The following is a 13,994-nucleotide window of genomic DNA, read 5'->3' on the forward strand; positions in this document are numbered from 1 at the left end:
GCAAACCGAATCCAGCAGCACATCAAAAAGCTTATCCACCATGATCAAGTGGGCTTCATCCCTGGGATGCAAGGCTGGTTCAACATACGCAAATCAATAAATGTAATCCAGCATATAAACAGAACCAAAGACAAAAACCACATGATTATCTCAATAGATGCAGAAAAGGCCTTTGACAAAATTCAACAACCCTTCATGCTAAAAACTCTCAATAAATTAGGTATTGATGGGACGTATCTCAAAATAATAAGAGCTATCTACGACAAACCCACAGCCAATATCATACTGAATGGGCAAAAACTGGAAGCATTCCCTCTGAAAACTGGCACAAGACAGGGATGCCCTCTCTCACCGCTCCTATTCAACATAGTGCTGGAAGTTCTGGCCAGAGCAATCAGGCAGGAGAAGGAAATAAAGGGTATTCAATTAGGAAAAGAGGAAGTCAAATTGTCCCTGTTTGCAGATGACATGATTGTATATCTAGAAAACCCCATTGTCTCAGCCCAAAATCTCCTTAAGCTGATTAGCAACTTCAGCAAAGTCTCAGGATACAAAATTAATGTACAAAAATCACAAGCATTCTTGTACACCAATAACAGACAAACAGAGAGCCAAATCATGAGTGAACTCCCATTCACAATTGCTTCAAAGAGAATAAAATACCTAGGAATCCAACTTACAAGGGATGTGAAGGACCTCTTCAAGGAGAACTACAAACCACTGCTCAATGAAATAAAAGAGGATACAAACAAATGGAAGAACATTCCATGCTCATGGGTTGGAAGAATCAATATCGTGAAAATGGCCATACTGCCCAAGGTAATTTATAGATTCAATGCCATCCCCATCAAGCTACCAATGACTTTCTTCACAGAATTGGAAAAAACTACTTTAAAGTTCATATGGAACCAAAAAAGAGCCCGCATCGCCAAGTCAATCCTAAGCCAAAAGAACAAAGCTGGAGGCATCACGCTACCTGACTTTAAACTATACTACAAGGCTACAGTAACCAAAACAGCATGGTACTGGTACCACAACAGAGACATAGATCAATGGAACAGAACAGAGCCCTCAGAAATGATGCCGCATAGCTACAACTATCTGATCTTTGACAAACCTGACAAAAACAAGAAATGGGGAAAGGATTCCCTATTTAATAAATGGTGCTGGGAAAACTGGCTAGCCATATGTAGAAAGCTGCAACTGGATCCCTTCCTTACACCTTATACAAAAATTAATTCAAGATGGATTAAAGACTTATATGTTAGACCTAAAACCATTAAAATCCTACAAGAAAACCTAGGCAATACCATTCAGGACATAGGCGTGGGCAAGGAATTCATGTCTAAAACACCAAAAGCAATGGCAACAAAAGCCAAAATCGACAAATGGGATCTCATTAAACTAAAGAGCTTCTGCACAGCAAAAGAAACTATCATCAGAGTGAACAGGCAACCTACACAATGGGAGAAAATTTTTGCAACCTACTCATCTGACAAAGGGCTAATATCCAGAATCTACAATGAACTCAAACAAATTTACAAGAAAAAAACAAACAACCCCATCAAAAAGTGGGCAGAGGACATGAACAGACACTTCTCAAAAGAAGACATTTATGCAGCCAAAAAACACATGAAGAAATGCTCCTCATCACTGGCCATCAGAGAAATGCAAATCAAAACCACAGTGAGATACCATCTCACACCAGTTAGAATGGCCATCATTAAAAAATCAGGAAACAACAGGTGCTGGAGAGGATGTGGAGAAATAGGAACACTTTTACACTGTTGGTGGGACTGTAAACTAGTTCAACCATTGTGGAAGTCAGTGTGGCGATTCCTCGGGGATCTAGAACTAGAAATACCATTTGACCCAGCCATCCCATTACTGGGTATATACCCAAAGGACTATAAATCATGCTGCTATAAAGACACATGCACACGTATGTTTATTGCGGCACTATTCACAATAGCAAAGAGTTGGAACCAACCCAAATGTCCAACAACGATAGACTGGATTAAGAAAATGTGGCACATATACACCATGGAATATTATGCAGCCATAAAAAATGATGAGTTCGTGTCCTTTGTAGGGACATGGATGAAACTGGAAAACATCATTCTCAGTAAACTATCGCAAGGACAAAAAACCAAACACCGCATGTTCTCACTCATAGGTGGGAATTGAACAATGAGAACTCATGGACACAGGAAGGGGAACATCACACTCCGGGGACTGTTGTGGGGTGGGGGGAGGGGGGAGGGACAGCATTAGGAGATACACCTAATGCTAAATGACGAGTTAATGGGTGCAGGAAATCAACATGGCACATGGATACATATGTAACAAAACTGCACATTGTGCACATGTACCCTAAAACCCTAAAGTATAATAAAAAAAAAAAGAAAAAAAAAAAAAAAAAAAAAAAAGTAGAGGGGAGCGTCCTCTAAGTCATCATGGAAAGCACGTTTCTCTTCATTAAGCTGTACTTTGAGAACACAAAGAATGGGGGAATTTCTTTAATTAATTACAGGTATTTCCAGGATTACCTTCCCCCACCACTCTTCCTTGCCCTAGACATCTCTTCCATTTGGCTGTTTCAGAGTTGTATTTTTATAATAAAGTTGTAAATATAAGAGTTATTTGTTGAGTTTTTTGAGTAGCTCTATCAAATTACTAAACTTGAAGAGGGGTTTACAGGAGTCTCAGATTTATAGACAATAGCTCAGAAGTATAGATGGGCTTCCCGGACCTGTGACTCACCTCTGCAGTGACAGTGTGATGTGGGACTGAGCCCTGAATTAGTTGGGTCTGTGCAAATCTGAGTTGTGTCAGAATTAAATTTTTGGGCAACAAGTGGGTGTTGGAGAATCAGTTGGTTTTCAGGGAACTTTACACATTTAGGATCAAAAGTGTTGTAAGAAGGAAGACAATGTGGGGGCCTGGTCTGGAGAGAGACTCCAGGTGTCTCGGGGAAGGTAGATTCTGCTCTGCACACAGGCTGCTACACCATGCATTGCCCCATGGTTCCAGGAGTCCTCCCAGGGTGAGGACTGAGGACTTTGAGGGAAGAAGTTCTGAGAATAGATGCCCTCTGCCCTCCTGCCAACCTGTGGCCACCACATGGTTTTCACTCACTGAACATACCCACTGCATGTTGATGTGGTCAAGCCCGTCCCAGGACAAGGCTTCAGCATCAAGATTGTTGGCCACGCTACCTTTCCTCATAGACTTTCCCACCAAAAACCCACACACCTGCCTACAAGACCCCTGGCATATGCTCTACCTCAGACCTCGAATCTGCAGTGGCAGCCTCGTTTTTTCACCATCCCAGGCTTCTGTGCCACCTGATCATAATCTCATCTTCCTGCATGGACATAGAAATAAGTCAGAGCAAAGTTTCACCTAGGTCAGTATCTGTAGCACGAACCAGTCCTTCCACCAACACTGTATTGTCTCCCACTTGTGAGTTCTTAATGGCATCTTCCCCTCTTTTACCTTTTAGTTCCCCACAAACCTTTTTCTATTGTGCACACAGTGTGCCCAAGGCCACCCCTCAGTTGCCTGAATCCAGCACCTACTAAAATTCAGATGTCCAGCAGTTCAAGACCATGGGCCTAGGCCAAGATTTTGCAGAAGGAAATACAAATTAGAAATGAGAGGCTCTATTCTCCCATTTGAAAACGAAAAAAGAGATTTTTTTCTTTTCCCTTTTCTTACACGATTTATTTCTTAAACAATTTAGAAAACTTTTATTATTAATTTTTTGAGACAGAATCTTACTCTTTTTTTTTTTTTTTTTTTGAGATGGAGTCTTGCTCTCTCACCCAGGCTGGAGTGCAGTGGCGCGATCTCGGCTCACTGCAAGCTCCGCCTCCCGGGTTCACACCATTCTCCTGCCTCAGCCTCTCCAAGTAGCTGGGACTACAGGCACCCGCCACCACGCCTGGCTAATTTTTTGTATTTTTAGTAGAGATGGGGTTTCACCGTGGTCTCGATCTCCTGACCTCGTGATCCACCCGCCTCGGCCTCCCAAAGTGCTGGGATTACAAGCGTGAGCCACTGCGCCCGGCCAGAATCTTACTCTTTTACGTAGCCTGAAGTGCAATGGCATAATCATAGCTCACTGCAACCCTAGCCTCTTGCGTTTGAGCAGTACTCCTGCCCCAACCTCTCAATTACCTAGGACTATAGGCATGCACCACCATGCCTGGCTAACTTTATTTATTTTTATTTTTATTTTTTTCGAGACAGAGTCTTGCTCTGTGGGCCAGGCTGCAATGTAGTGGCATGATCTTGGCTCACTGCAACCTCTGCTTCCCAGGTTCAAGCAATCCTCCTGCCTCAACCTTTTCAGTAGCTGGGATTACAGGCGCACACCACCATTCATTTATTGCATTTGAGAATGCAACAAAGAAAGGGGGAACTTATAATTTTACTGCAAGCCTGAGTTAGGCTGGGAAACAGGGTGGTTGACTAGAGATCCTGCTTGCCATACATTAGAAAAACACAGGGGAAACCCAGTCCTCCTCTGGAGTGTTAAAATAATTAAAGAGCAGAAAATTAGACTAAAGTGGCTCTAGTGCCCTGTGTTCAGAGTTTAAAAAAGAAAATCTGGCCGGACGCGGTGGCTCACGCCTGTAATCCCAGCACTTTGGGAGGCTGAGGCGTGTGGATCATGACGTCAGGAGTTCAAGACCAGCCTGGCCAAAATGGTGAAACCTCGTCTCTACTAAAAATACAAAAATTAGAACGCGCCTGTAATCCCAGCTACTCGGGAGGCTGAGGTGGGAGAATCGCTTGAACCTGGGGGGAAGAGGTTGCAGTGAGCCGAGATCATGCCACTGCACTCTAGCCTGGGTGACAGACCGAGATTCCATCTCAAAAAAAAAAAAAAAATCTAAAACCTAACCCAAATACCTTTCCTATAAATCACTACCTTAGCATGAAACTAAATGCAGGCTTAACAAATTATAAACCTCCAATTAACCTCTGATTACATAACCAGGAAAATTTCCATCTGGATAGTTCAAATAAGGTGACTACATAAGTGTAACCAATTCTTGAACTTGGGTTGCTTTCTCATGCACCTCATAAAAGCCTTTCCTTCATGCCCCTAGGGTGGACCACTAGGGAATTCCTAACTTCTGAGGGAACACCTATCAAACATCAGGAAGCCATTAGGAGATTATAATTGGTTGTAGAGAAACCTAAAGAGGTGGCAGTCTTACACTGCCAGGGTCATCAGACAGGAAAGCAAAGGGAAATAGAAAGGAATTGCCAAGCGGATATTGAAGTCAAAAGAGCTGCAAGGTGGGACTCTCCATTAGAAATGCTTATAGAAGGACCCCTAGTATGGGGTAATCCCCTCCTGGAAACCAAGCCCCAGTACTAAGCAGGAAAAATAGAATAGGGAACCTCACAAGGACATACTTTTCTCCCCTCCAGATGGCTAGCCACCAAAGAAAGAAAAATACTTTTGCCTGCAGCTAACCAATAGAAATTACTTAAAACCCTTCACCAAACCTTCCACTTAGGCATTGATAGCACCCATCAGATGGCCAAATTATTATTTACTGGACCAGGCCTTTTCAAAACTATCAAGCAGTTAGTCAGGGCCTGTGAAGTGTGCCAAAGAAATAATCCCCTGTACTGAAATTCATGCATTTCAATCCCTGTGTCTTTAACCGCCTTGTTAAGTTTGTCTCTTCCAGAATTGAATCTGTAAAACTACAAACCATTCTTCAAATGAAGCCCCAGATGCAGCCCATGACTAGGATCTACTGTAGACCTCTGGACTGGCCTGCTAGCCCATGCTCTGAAGTTAATAACATCGAAGGCACCACTCCCAAGGAAATCTCAACTGTACAACGCCCTACTATGCCCCATTTCATCAGGAAACAATTAGAGTGGTCGACAGCCAACCTCCCCAACAGCACTTGGGTTTTCCTGTTGAGAGGGGGGACTGAGAGACAGGACTAGCTGGATTTCCTAGGCCGACTAAAAATCCCTAAGCCAGTCCAGATATGGTTTCAGAACCAGAGGTCACGCCAGCTGAGGCAGCACCGGCGGGAATCTCGGCCCTGGCCGGGGAGACGCGGCCCGCAAGAAGGCAGGCGAAAGCGGACCTCCGTCACCCCATCCCAGACGGCCCTGCTGCTCCGAGCCTTTGAGAAGGATCGCTTTCCCGGCATCGCCACCAGGGAAGGACTGGCCAGAGAGACGGGCCTCCCGGAGTCCAGGATTCACGTCTGGTTTCAGAACCGAAGGGCCAGGCACCCGGCACCGGGTGGCAGGGCGCCGGCGCACGCAGGCGGCCCGTGCAACTCGGCCCCCGGCGGGTGTCACCCTGCTCCCTGGTCGGTCGCCCCGGCAGGCGGGGATGCTGCCTACGCCGCCCTGGCTCCTCCGGAAGGGGCGCTCTCCCACCCTCAGGCGCCTCGGTGGCCTCCGCACCCCCCGAGCAAATGCCCGGGGGACCGGGACCCGCAGCGCGACGGCCTGCCGGGCCTGCCCGCTCAAGCTGGGCCACAGGGCCAAGGTGTGCTTGCGCCACCCCCGTCCCGGGGCAGTCCGTGGTGGGGCTGGGGCCAGGGGCCCCAGGTCGCCGGGGCCGCGTGGGAACCCCAAGCCGGGGCAGCTCCACCTCCCCAGCCCGCGCCCCCGCCCCCGGAGGGCTCCGCGCGGCAGGAGCAGAAGCGAGCCGTCCCGGCGCCCTCCCCACCGCCCCAGGAGCCCGGGCGCTCGTCTGCCCTGCCCTCCGGCCTGCTGCTGGATGAGCTCCTGGCGTGCCCAGAGTTTCTGCAGCAGGCGCACCCTTTCCTAGAAACCGAGGCCCCGGGGGAGCTGCAGGACTTGGAAGAGCCCGCCGGGCTGGAACCACCCCTCAGCGAGGAAGAATACCGGGCTCTGCTGGAGGAGCTTTAGGACGCGGGCTGGGGACGGGGACGGGGACGGGGACGGGGTCGGGGCAGGGCGGTGGCCTCTCTTTCGCGGGGAACCCCTGGCTGGGCACGGAGGGGCGTGTCTTCCCTCCGGGCTGACCCGCCTGGCATTCCTGCCTTCTAGGTCTGGGCCCGGTGAGAGACCCCGCACAGCGGAGAACTGCCATTCTTTCCTGGGCGTCCCGGGGATCCCGGAGCCGGAGCCGGCCCAGGTACCAGGAGGTGGGCCGCCTACCGCGCACGCGCGGGTTTGCGGGCAGCCACCTGGCCTCCTCTGGGAGCAGCCCGGGCAGAGCTCTCTTGCCTTTCCGCCACCCCACCCCCGCCCGACCACCGGCGACCCCGCCGCCCCGGCAATGTGCGTCCTTCCCCGGGCTGGGTGGAGACCCCGGTCCCGAGAAACACCGGGCCCGGGCAGCGTCCAGGCCTTCTCTCCCTCCCGGGGCTCGCCCCCTCTGCGCCTCCGCTCCGGCGTCGCTCGCCCACCCGCGCCTCTGCGGCCTCCCAGGAGCTGCCACCGTGGAGCGCCTGGCGGCTAAACGCAGACCCCCGACCCCGGGCACACCCGGGATGCTGACCCTTCCAGGCGGGAGGGAAGGCAGGCACAGACGGAGAGAGGAACCGGAGACCTAGAGGGAGGGAAGGATGGGCGGCGGGACGTTGGAAGGCAGGGAGGGAGGGAGGGAGGGAGGGAGAGAGGGACTGACCGACGGAGAGAGGGAGGCAGTGAGGAACGGAGGGAATGACAGAGGGACCCAGGGACAGAGGGAGGGCGGGAGGGAGCAAGGGACAGAGGGAGGAGGGCAGGGAGAAAAAGCGGTCTCCGGCCTCCTGGAGCAACAGGACCCCCGCGCTCCGGGAAAACGGTCAGCGCCCGGCGCGGGCTGAGGGCTGGGCCCACCGCCGCCGCCGCGGCCCGGCGGGGCACTCGTTCGCCCCGGTTCCGTCGCCCAAGGAATGGGCGGTTTCGTCAGAGAGAAAAGACGGACGGGGACGCGGGTTGCCGTCGGGTTTTCACCCACGTCGTTTACCGACCACACATCCCCAGGCCGAGCCCCGCAGCGGAGCGCCAGGCCGACCGCCCCGACCGCCGACCACAGAGGAGCCACACGCAGGACGACTGAAGCCTGATTTCGGATTCCACGTCGCTTGGCCCTCTGCAAGGGGGCCAGTTGCTCACGTCTCTCCGGCCCCCCCGAGGGGCTGACCGTGTTGACGGTTTGCTTCCGGAGCCCTGCGGGCACCCCGAAACATCCAGGGAAGGGTGGAAGAGCGGCATCCTGTCCTCGCCCTCCCTGCCAGCCTCCAAACGGGCCACACTGCAGACTCCCCACGTTGGGGGACACGGGAATCCATCGTCAGGCCATCACGCCGGGGATGTATCTTGCCTCCGGGGTTTCGCTCTGCTCTTCGACGGGAGCCACACACCTGCGTGTGTGAGACTGTCACGGCAACGGCGACACCCACAGGCATTGGGTGTCTTCACGGAGAGGGGGCCTGGAAAACTCAAGACTCACACGGAGGTTCACTTCCACACTCCACTCCACCCTTCCAGGCTGGTTTCTCCCTGCTGAAGACGCGTGGGAGCCCAGGGAGCGGCTTCCACTTCCCGCGGGATCCCTGGAGAGGCCCGCAGAGCCAGCCCCCGCCCGAAACCCACCCCCCTCGCCCCTTCCCCCTCTCCCCCTTCCGCTGCGTCTCTCTGGCCTCCGGCCCCACCCCTCCCACCCAAACCCCCCCACCCCTCCTCTCCCAATCCCCCCCCCCCCACCCCACCCACCCACACCACCACGCCCCAGGCATCGGCGCCCTGGGGCCCCTCGGAGGGCGAGGGCGGGCTGTCCCAGGGCTCAGCGGCAGGCAAGAAGGGGTGGAGCCTGCTCTGCCTGTGGGCCTTCATAAGAGCCGCTGGCTGTCTGCGCCGGCCTCCTGGCTGGACCTGAACGCAGTGCGCAGGCCGGCTGAGGAGCAGGGGAGCCCTCCGGCCTCTCTCTGCCCGGGTCCGTCCGTGGAATTCCGGCCGGGGCTCCCCGCGATGGCTCTCCCGACACCTTCGGACGGCACCCTCCCCGCGGAAGCCCGAGGACGAGGACGGCGGAGGAGACTCGCCTGGACCCCGAGCCAAAGCGAGGCCCTGCGAGCCTGCTTTGAGCGGAACCCGTACCCGGGCATCGCCACCAGGGAACGGCTGGCCCAGGCCATCGGCGCTCCGGAGCCCAGGGTCCAGATCTGGTTTCAGAACGAGAGGTCACGCCAGCTGAGGCAGCACCGGCGGGAATCTCGGCCCTGGCCGGGGAGACGCGGCCCGCAAGAAGGCAGGCGAAAGCGGACCTCCGTCACCCCATCCCAGACGGCCCTGCTGCTCCGAGCCTTTGAGAAGGATCGCTTTCCCGGCATCGCCACCAGGGAAGGACTGGCCAGAGAGACGGGCCTCCCGGAGTCCAGGATTCACGTCTGGTTTCAGAACCGAAGGGCCAGGCACCCGGCACCGGGTGGCAGGGCGCCGGCGCACGCAGGCGGCCCGTGCAACTCGGCCCCCGGCGGGTGTCACCCTGCTCCCTGGTCGGTCGCCCCGGCAGGCGGGGATGCTGCCTACGCCGCCCTGGCTCCTCCGGAAGGGGCGCTCTCCCACCCTCAGGCGCCTCGGTGGCCTCCGCACCCCCCGAGCAAATGCCCGGGGGACCGGGACCCGCAGCGCGACGGCCTGCCGGGCCTGCCCGCTCAAGCTGGGCCACAGGGCCAAGGTGTGCTTGCGCCACCCCCGTCCCGGGGCAGTCCGTGGTGGGGCTGGGGCCAGGGGCCCCAGGTCGCCGGGGCCGCGTGGGAACCCCAAGCCGGGGCAGCTCCACCTCCCCAGCCCGCGCCCCCGCCCCCGGAGGGCTCCGCGCGGCAGGAGCAGAAGCGAGCCGTCCCGGCGCCCTCCCCACCGCCCCAGGAGCCCGGGCGCTCGTCTGCCCTGCCCTCCGGCCTGCTGCTGGATGAGCTCCTGGCGTGCCCAGAGTTTCTGCAGCAGGCGCACCCTTTCCTAGAAACCGAGGCCCCGGGGGAGCTGCAGGACTTGGAAGAGCCCGCCGGGCTGGAACCACCCCTCAGCGAGGAAGAATACCGGGCTCTGCTGGAGGAGCTTTAGGACGCGGGCTGGGGACGGGGACGGGGACGGGGACGGGGTCGGGGCAGGGCGGTGGCCTCTCTTTCGCGGGGAACCCCTGGCTGGGCACGGAGGGGCGTGTCTTCCCTCCGGGCTGACCCGCCTGGCATTCCTGCCTTCTAGGTCTGGGCCCGGTGAGAGACCCCGCACAGCGGAGAACTGCCATTCTTTCCTGGGCGTCCCGGGGATCCCGGAGCCGGAGCCGGCCCAGGTACCAGGAGGTGGGCCGCCTACCGCGCACGCGCGGGTTTGCGGGCAGCCACCTGGCCTCCTCTGGGAGCAGCCCGGGCAGAGCTCTCTTGCCTTTCCGCCACCCCACCCCCGCCCGACCACCGGCGACCCCGCCGCCCCGGCAATGTGCGTCCTTCCCCGGGCTGGGTGGAGACCCCGGTCCCGAGAAACACCGGGCCCGGGCAGCGTCCAGGCCTTCTCTCCCTCCCGGGGCTCGCCCCCTCTGCGCCTCCGCTCCGGCGTCGCTCGCCCACCCGCGCCTCTGCGGCCTCCCAGGAGCTGCCACCGTGGAGCGCCTGGCGGCTAAACGCAGACCCCCGACCCCGGGCACACCCGGGATGCTGACCCTTCCAGGCGGGAGGGAAGGCAGGCACAGACGGAGAGAGGAACCGGAGACCTAGAGGGAGGGAAGGATGGGCGGCGGGACGTTGGAAGGCAGGGAGGGAGGGAGGGAGGGAGGGAGAGAGGGACTGACCGACGGAGAGAGGGAGGCAGTGAGGAACGGAGGGAATGACAGAGGGACCCAGGGACAGAGGGAGGGCGGGAGGGAGCAAGGGACAGAGGGAGGAGGGCAGGGAGAAAAAGCGGTCTCCGGCCTCCTGGAGCAACAGGACCCCCGCGCTCCGGGAAAACGGTCAGCGCCCGGCGCGGGCTGAGGGCTGGGCCCACCGCCGCCGCCGCGGCCCGGCGGGGCACTCGTTCGCCCCGGTTCCGTCGCCCAAGGAATGGGCGGTTTCGTCAGAGAGAAAAGACGGACGGGGACGCGGGTTGCCGTCGGGTTTTCACCCACGTCGTTTACCGACCACACATCCCCAGGCCGAGCCCCGCAGCGGAGCGCCAGGCCGACCGCCCCGACCGCCGACCACAGAGGAGCCACACGCAGGACGACTGAAGCCTGATTTCGGATTCCACGTCGCTTGGCCCTCTGCAAGGGGGCCAGTTGCTCACGTCTCTCCGGCCCCCCCGAGGGGCTGACCGTGTTGACGGTTTGCTTCCGGAGCCCTGCGGGCACCCCGAAACATCCAGGGAAGGGTGGAAGAGCGGCATCCTGTCCTCGCCCTCCCTGCCAGCCTCCAAACGGGCCACACTGCAGACTCCCCACGTTGGGGGACACGGGAATCCATCGTCAGGCCATCACGCCGGGGATGTATCTTGCCTCCGGGGTTTCGCTCTGCTCTTCGACGGGAGCCACACACCTGCGTGTGTGAGACTGTCACGGCAACGGCGACACCCACAGGCATTGGGTGTCTTCACGGAGAGGGGGCCTGGAAAACTCAAGACTCACACGGAGGTTCACTTCCACACTCCACTCCACCCTTCCAGGCTGGTTTCTCCCTGCTGAAGACGCGTGGGAGCCCAGGGAGCGGCTTCCACTTCCCGCGGGATCCCTGGAGAGGCCCGCAGAGCCAGCCCCCGCCCGAAACCCACCCCCCTCGCCCCTTCCCCCTCTCCCCCTTCCGCTGCGTCTCTCTGGCCTCCGGCCCCACCCCTCCCACCCAAACCCCCCCACCCCTCCTCTCCCAATCCCCCCCCCCCCACCCCACCCACCCACACCACCACGCCCCAGGCATCGGCGCCCTGGGGCCCCTCGGAGGGCGAGGGCGGGCTGTCCCAGGGCTCAGCGGCAGGCAAGAAGGGGTGGAGCCTGCTCTGCCTGTGGGCCTTCATAAGAGCCGCTGGCTGTCTGCGCCGGCCTCCTGGCTGGACCTGAACGCAGTGCGCAGGCCGGCTGAGGAGCAGGGGAGCCCTCCGGCCTCTCTCTGCCCGGGTCCGTCCGTGGAATTCCGGCCGGGGCTCCCCGCGATGGCTCTCCCGACACCTTCGGACGGCACCCTCCCCGCGGAAGCCCGAGGACGAGGACGGCGGAGGAGACTCGCCTGGACCCCGAGCCAAAGCGAGGCCCTGCGAGCCTGCTTTGAGCGGAACCCGTACCCGGGCATCGCCACCAGGGAACGGCTGGCCCAGGCCATCGGCGCTCCGGAGCCCAGGGTCCAGATCTGGTTTCAGAACGAGAGGTCACGCCAGCTGAGGCAGCACCGGCGGGAATCTCGGCCCTGGCCGGGGAGACGCGGCCCGCAAGAAGGCAGGCGAAAGCGGACCTCCGTCACCCCATCCCAGACGGCCCTGCTGCTCCGAGCCTTTGAGAAGGATCGCTTTCCCGGCATCGCCACCAGGGAAGGACTGGCCAGAGAGACGGGCCTCCCGGAGTCCAGGATTCACGTCTGGTTTCAGAACCGAAGGGCCAGGCACCCGGCACCGGGTGGCAGGGCGCCGGCGCACGCAGGCGGCCCGTGCAACTCGGCCCCCGGCGGGTGTCACCCTGCTCCCTGGTCGGTCGCCCCGGCAGGCGGGGATGCTGCCTACGCCGCCCTGGCTCCTCCGGAAGGGGCGCTCTCCCACCCTCAGGCGCCTCGGTGGCCTCCGCACCCCCCGAGCAAATGCCCGGGGGACCGGGACCCGCAGCGCGACGGCCTGCCGGGCCTGCCCGCTCAAGCTGGGCCACAGGGCCAAGGTGTGCTTGCGCCACCCCCGTCCCGGGGCAGTCCGTGGTGGGGCTGGGGCCAGGGGCCCCAGGTCGCCGGGGCCGCGTGGGAACCCCAAGCCGGGGCAGCTCCACCTCCCCAGCCCGCGCCCCCGCCCCCGGAGGGCTCCGCGCGGCAGGAGCAGAAGCGAGCCGTCCCGGCGCCCTCCCCACCGCCCCAGGAGCCCGGGCGCTCGTCTGCCCTGCCCTCCGGCCTGCTGCTGGATGAGCTCCTGGCGTGCCCAGAGTTTCTGCAGCAGGCGCACCCTTTCCTAGAAACCGAGGCCCCGGGGGAGCTGCAGGACTTGGAAGAGCCCGCCGGGCTGGAACCACCCCTCAGCGAGGAAGAATACCGGGCTCTGCTGGAGGAGCTTTAGGACGCGGGCTGGGGACGGGGACGGGGACGGGGACGGGGTCGGGGCAGGGCGGTGGCCTCTCTTTCGCGGGGAACCCCTGGCTGGGCACGGAGGGGCGTGTCTTCCCTCCGGGCTGACCCGCCTGGCATTCCTGCCTTCTAGGTCTGGGCCCGGTGAGAGACCCCGCACAGCGGAGAACTGCCATTCTTTCCTGGGCGTCCCGGGGATCCCGGAGCCGGAGCCGGCCCAGGTACCAGGAGGTGGGCCGCCTACCGCGCACGCGCGGGTTTGCGGGCAGCCACCTGGCCTCCTCTGGGAGCAGCCCGGGCAGAGCTCTCTTGCCTTTCCGCCACCCCACCCCCGCCCGACCACCGGCGACCCCGCCGCCCCGGCAATGTGCGTCCTTCCCCGGGCTGGGTGGAGACCCCGGTCCCGAGAAACACCGGGCCCGGGCAGCGTCCAGGCCTTCTCTCCCTCCCGGGGCTCGCCCCCTCTGCGCCTCCGCTCCGGCGTCGCTCGCCCACCCGCGCCTCTGCGGCCTCCCAGGAGCTGCCACCGTGGAGCGCCTGGCGGCTAAACGCAGACCCCCGACCCCGGGCACACCCGGGATGCTGACCCTTCCAGGCGGGAGGGAAGGCAGGCACAGACGGAGAGAGGAACCGGAGACCTAGAGGGAGGGAAGGATGGGCGGCGGGACGTTGGAAGGCAGGGAGGGAGGGAGGGAGGGAGGGAGAGAGGGACTGACCGACGGAGAGAGGGAGGCAGTGAGGAACGGAGGGAATGACAGAGGGACC

The 13,994-nt window shown here is 59.4% G+C and overlaps 3 protein-coding genes across 3 annotated transcripts; all 3 read left to right on the forward strand.

Annotated features, from left to right (window-relative positions):
* Positions 1–5,760: 5,760 nt before the first annotated feature.
* On the forward strand, positions 5,761–6,927 carry LOC134736335 (double homeobox protein 4-like protein 2). Its single transcript, XM_063637123.1, has 2 exons — positions 5,761–5,839; positions 5,996–6,927. The coding sequence occupies exons 1-2, from the start codon at positions 5,761–5,763 to the stop codon at positions 6,925–6,927; spliced, it is 1,011 nt and encodes a 336-aa protein (XP_063493193.1).
* Positions 6,928–8,753: 1,826 nt separating this feature from the next.
* Positions 8,754–10,074, forward strand: LOC134736429 (double homeobox protein 4-like protein 2). The gene has a single exon (XM_063637791.1). It carries the CDS (start codon positions 8,980–8,982, stop codon positions 10,072–10,074), a length of 1,095 nt encoding a protein of 364 aa, XP_063493861.1. The 5' UTR covers positions 8,754–8,979.
* Positions 10,075–11,900: 1,826 nt separating this feature from the next.
* On the forward strand, positions 11,901–13,221 carry LOC134736430 (double homeobox protein 4-like protein 2). The gene has a single exon (XM_063637792.1). It carries the CDS (start codon positions 12,127–12,129, stop codon positions 13,219–13,221), a length of 1,095 nt encoding a protein of 364 aa, XP_063493862.1. The 5' UTR covers positions 11,901–12,126.
* Positions 13,222–13,994: the final 773 nt, after the last annotated feature.

The sequence above is a fragment of the Symphalangus syndactylus genome, chromosome 4 (genome assembly GCF_028878055.3).
Source record: "Symphalangus syndactylus isolate Jambi chromosome 4, NHGRI_mSymSyn1-v2.1_pri, whole genome shotgun sequence".
In the NCBI taxonomy this organism is placed as follows: Eukaryota; Metazoa; Chordata; class Mammalia; order Primates; family Hylobatidae; genus Symphalangus; species Symphalangus syndactylus.

Bases quoted from the DNA above. Each gene is read 5' to 3' on its own strand.
- LOC134736335 (XM_063637123.1), top strand. From the start codon at position 5,761: ATGCAGCCCATGACTAGGATCTACTGTAGACCTCTGGACTGGCCTGCT. The intron at 5,840-5,995 runs GCACCACTCCCA...TGGATTTCCTAG, and splicing joins TGAAGTTAATAACATCGAAG to GCCGACTAAAAATCCCTAAG.
- LOC134736429 (XM_063637791.1), top strand. From the start codon at position 8,980: ATGGCTCTCCCGACACCTTCGGACGGCACCCTCCCCGCGGAAGCCCGA.
- LOC134736430 (XM_063637792.1), top strand. From the start codon at position 12,127: ATGGCTCTCCCGACACCTTCGGACGGCACCCTCCCCGCGGAAGCCCGA.